The 4319-nt window shown below is 31.4% G+C and overlaps 2 protein-coding genes across 3 annotated transcripts; one reads left to right on the top strand and one right to left on the bottom strand.

Moving 5' to 3' along the window:
• The first annotated feature begins 840 nt into the window (after positions 1–840).
• Not11 (CCR4-NOT transcription complex subunit 11) lies at positions 841–2724 on the top strand. Its single transcript, XM_034326837.2, has one exon. It carries the CDS (start codon positions 1221–1223, stop codon positions 2583–2585), a length of 1365 nt encoding a protein of 454 aa, XP_034182728.1. The 5' UTR covers positions 841–1220; the 3' UTR covers positions 2586–2724.
• Positions 2436–4113, bottom strand: Rpp21 (ribonuclease P protein subunit Rpp21). 2 transcript variants are annotated; one of them, XM_034326839.2, is made up of 5 exons: positions 3958–4113; positions 3800–3861; positions 3641–3732; positions 3272–3554; positions 2436–2556 (listed from the first exon to the last, which is right to left on the bottom strand). In XM_034326839.2, the coding sequence occupies exons 1-4, from the start codon at positions 3959–3961 to the stop codon at positions 3287–3289; spliced, it is 426 nt and encodes a 141-aa protein (XP_034182730.1). In that variant the 5' UTR covers positions 3962–4113; the 3' UTR covers positions 2436–2556; positions 3272–3286. The 2 variants fall into 2 exon arrangements, with proteins under 2 accessions (XP_034182730.1, XP_034182729.1); XM_034326838.2 differs by lacking the exon at positions 2436–2556 and having other exon boundaries at positions 3097–3554.
• Positions 4114–4319: the final 206 nt, after the last annotated feature.

The following is a 4319-nucleotide window of genomic DNA, read 5'->3' as shown; positions in this document are numbered from 1 at the left end:
CTGCGCAACAGGTGCTTCTGCACGAGGTGGGGATTTATCGAGGGCCGGGGACAGGAGTGGAACGAGTATGCGAAGAATGGTAGGGGAATCTGGCATTCCTTCACCGTTTCAGAGTTGACCGTATTCCTCATACCCAGCCTAAAAGCACCGCGTGAATGTAACCCGTAGGCGTGTAAAGAAACGATTCCTATATGGATTAATTTCCATACAGCGGAAACACCGCTATCGTTACGGATCATATATAAAAAGAATACTACTTTAACAAAAAATGTCAGTACTCGATGATTAGGTTTAACGATATCTTCAAATAAGCTCGATTATTGTCACGTGATTTTAAACGATAATAAAATACCTAACGATGCTATGAATCTTCTAAGCAATTGATGATTAAATTAAACGAGCATTTATTAAACCCGATTACTTCGAGCGTGTCATAATGCACCGTTTTCTATGCGATTCTTGCTAATTTATATGTATTAGATCTCGGTCTAGTTTCTATACACCGGAAATTCTCAAGTGTAAAATTATAATTAGGAATCTATTGAAACTCGTGAACTTTTTTTCCTAATCGCACGCTAAATTTACATAATTAGTGATCAATCAAATTGAAAATGAATTATAAAGTTATACAGATTACAAAATGAATTAAATTTATTTATACAATTATTTCATCTTCTGTTTTTTTAAACTGTATTTTAAAATTTAAATAAGATAATTCAATTTCATTACACTGTAACATGTGTAAAGTAATAAAAATAACAGTATTATAACATACACCTATATCAATCATTTCAAATTTCGCGCCAATAAACTAACGATAAATTTTTATTTTATAAAGGATTGAATATTGTTGAAGTAGCTTTATATTATTATAAGTTTTCACTGCTTTACACAATTGTACGTGTGGTTTATTGCATATCAATTAATTCTACACGCATAATAAAAATAATCTACTATTATCCACCGAGTTTCTAATGCTGTTGAGGTTAAGTAATTGATTTCAGTTGACCTGCTCGACATAACCTATAAAACAACAATTGCAAAATGTAACTGAAATGCATGTATATATATATTAAAAGCGTTACAATAAATATATCGTATGAAATCGTCAATTTTGGAAATGAATTACGCTGCTTGAATTACAATATTCATGAATATAGCCGTGAAAAAAAAACGTAAAAGAGGTGTTATAACCTAGTTCAGTTTATTATTTAGACGTCATGACGCTTATACCTAAAGATTTAACAAAACTGCTGGATATCCTCGAAGAGGAGAATCTAGATACGAGTTTGGAGAATCTTTGTAATCAGTTACATCAAGTATTTCCGAAAGAAGATCGGTTCAAAGTAGGAATGACATTGGTTCTTCTGTTACAACACATAGACTTGTTACCAAAAAATGTTCAGCGTATAATAGCAGTGGCGTTATTATTTGATCTATATAGAGGAGAACCTTTGACCTCTACACCTTTTGCACCAGTTTTTATTCAGGTTTTAAAACCACAGGAAGATACAAATAATGGAGTACCAAAGACTAACTTTTCAGGACATATACCAGTCTTATCACAATGTGAGAAAAACTTGTTAGTAAATTTACTGGGGTACAATCAGAAAGATATTTTGAAAAAAACTCCAAGACAAATTGTGGATGAATTATATTTTGTGTCTGTACCACCCATTGATTTAAGTAATTTACAAGTACAACTGACAGAGCGTCATTCAGAATTGCCAGCTATTGCTAAATGTGGAAATCCTGTGATTTTACCTGATATGGATCACTCTAAAGTAACAGAAATCGATAAAAACACTGCTAAGAGTATAACAGAAGTTTTAATTTCTAACGATCCACCATTGTGTAGTCAGAGTTATCGTCCTGAATTCTTAAGACTAGCACCTCCACTTTATCGTTCAGTTGATGAACTATCATGGTTCAATGTTACAGAACCTTCTCAATTCACAATCGAATACGACACTAATATGTGTGTTTCGAATTGTGCCGGTGCGGAAGCACGAAGGTTAATGGGTAAAGCATTTAAAAGTGTACTCACATTACAGCAACAACAACACCTTGTTAATGAACTAGATAGAGATCCCAAATTGGTGTATCACATTGGCCTTACACCTGGAAAATTACCAGATTTGGTAGAAAATAATCCCTTGATCGCGATCGAGGTTTTATTAAAACTTATGCAATCAAGTCAAATAACAGAATATTTCAGCGTTTTGGTAAATATGGAAATGTCCCTTCATTCGATGGAAGTGGTCAACAGATTAACTACTACCGTAGATTTACCAACGGAATTTGTCCATTTGTATATTAGCAATTGTATTTCTACTTGTGAAACTATAAAGGATCGTTACATGCAGAATCGTTTAGTACGTTTGGTTTGCGTGTTTCTGCAATCCTTGATTAGAAATAAAATTATAAATGTAAAGGAACTTTTTATTGAAGTACAAGCTTTTTGCATAGAATTTAGTCGCATTAGAGAAGCTGCTGCTCTTTTTCGTCTTCTGAAGCAGCTTGAATCTGGTGATATAGGTGGATTGAATACACCATCTAATAACAATAAATTAGACATGTGTTAATATAATTAACATTTAATTTTTCAAGTATTTGGTAAAAGATTAACAGACTATCAAAGTTTCTATTCTTGTCGATTTATTAAATTACAACAAATTAAGACATGAATAGTGTTTCACAGAGTTTTTCTAAAAGTGAAATTATAAATTTAATATTGCTTTATACCCACTTTTAGCTTTAACTCATTTATTTTTTATTAATCGTGAAAATATCAGCTCGATCAATTTATACTTCTGTTCAAGGAATTAAAAGATAAAATGTTTTCTTTTTTATACAAATTTACATTAAATATATTTATTTACATGTCACCGTATTTTACGCAAGTAAATAAAATACCTGTGTATTATCATCGTGGGTGTACTATTAATAATAATAAGTTGTAAAAATCGTACTTAGACCGTTCTTATCTGATTCATAAAAAATGTTTTTTTATTAGCGTTAAGACATATTCTATAATACACTATACACTTATTTCTTTAAAATAAGATACTATAAATAATATACTTTTACAGATCATACAATTTGTACTATAAAAGTAAAGCAGATAATAAAAGATATTTTTTCTAATTTAAATATAAAATCTATGTTGAAATCTATTAAGTGTACAAATTAATTCAATGCCTTATTCTTAATTAATCTAGGATCTCTAGGAAATGAACACAGTTAATATTTTACAAATGCAGATGAATACCTATGTTTCAAAACACTACCTCCCTGATGTACTTATTACATCCGTTTTGTTTATTTCTGTATTAGTTTTTGAAGCATAATTAAAACTTTGAACTATTGAATTAGGTTGCTCTGTCCATAATCTGTATCCTTTTTTTGTAGGATACTTTTTAATACTTAAACATGTTAAACATGTCCATTTTACAGCCTTTTGTGGTTTTGAAACCAATCTTACTTTTGCTGTTTTACCAGGTATAAGTGGAGATTGACAGCATTTACAAATTGTCTTTTTTATATCCGATTCTCTTGAAAGAAAAAGAAATGACAAAGTTATTATTTTATAAAAACAGACACATTTATTCACTTAAATAGTTTAATATATAAAACTCACATTCGTAAAACAGATTTCTTTGAGCATCCAATCATCACATTGCCATAAAATGATGCAGCTACTCTATTTTTTAGTGCCATTAGACGACTTGCCTGAATAACAGATTTTTCTTTAATTTTATTAATACACATATGTAATTATCAAAAATTATTATATTACCTGATATAAATAATTCATTCGTTCCAAGACATCTTTACCCTGACATAGTTTAGAATCTGAATCTACAAAAGTTATAGCATTATATTAAACATTTTTATATATATTGGACCTTAAAAACTTTAAAACGTTTATACTTAGAATAAAAATTTTATACTAACTCATATCTCTGATTAACTTCTATTGAAATTTCAGAAAAAATGAATTTAATTCACTCTTAAATATGAAAACGTTAGAAAAAAGATTTTAAAATATTAATAATCAATGTTGTCACAAGTATGGGTAATAGGGGTCCCAGACACCCCAAGATGCATCGGGGTCCCTGATACCCCGGATGTCATAATGTCGGTATATAGAGAGGGCCACTGATGCATCGGGGTCCCTGGTACCCCGGATGCCATAATGTCGGTATACAGAGAGGGCCGGGCCACTGATGCATCGGGGTCTCTGGTACCCCGGATGCCATAATGTCGGTATACAGAGAGGGCCGGGCCACTGATGCATCGGGGTCCCTGGTACCCCG

The sequence above is a fragment of the Osmia lignaria genome, chromosome 3, assembly GCF_051020975.1.
Source record: "Osmia lignaria lignaria isolate PbOS001 chromosome 3, iyOsmLign1, whole genome shotgun sequence".
Lineage (NCBI taxonomy): Eukaryota > Metazoa > Arthropoda > Insecta > Hymenoptera > Megachilidae > Osmia > Osmia lignaria.
This window is presented reverse-complemented; position numbering and strand designations above follow the sequence as displayed.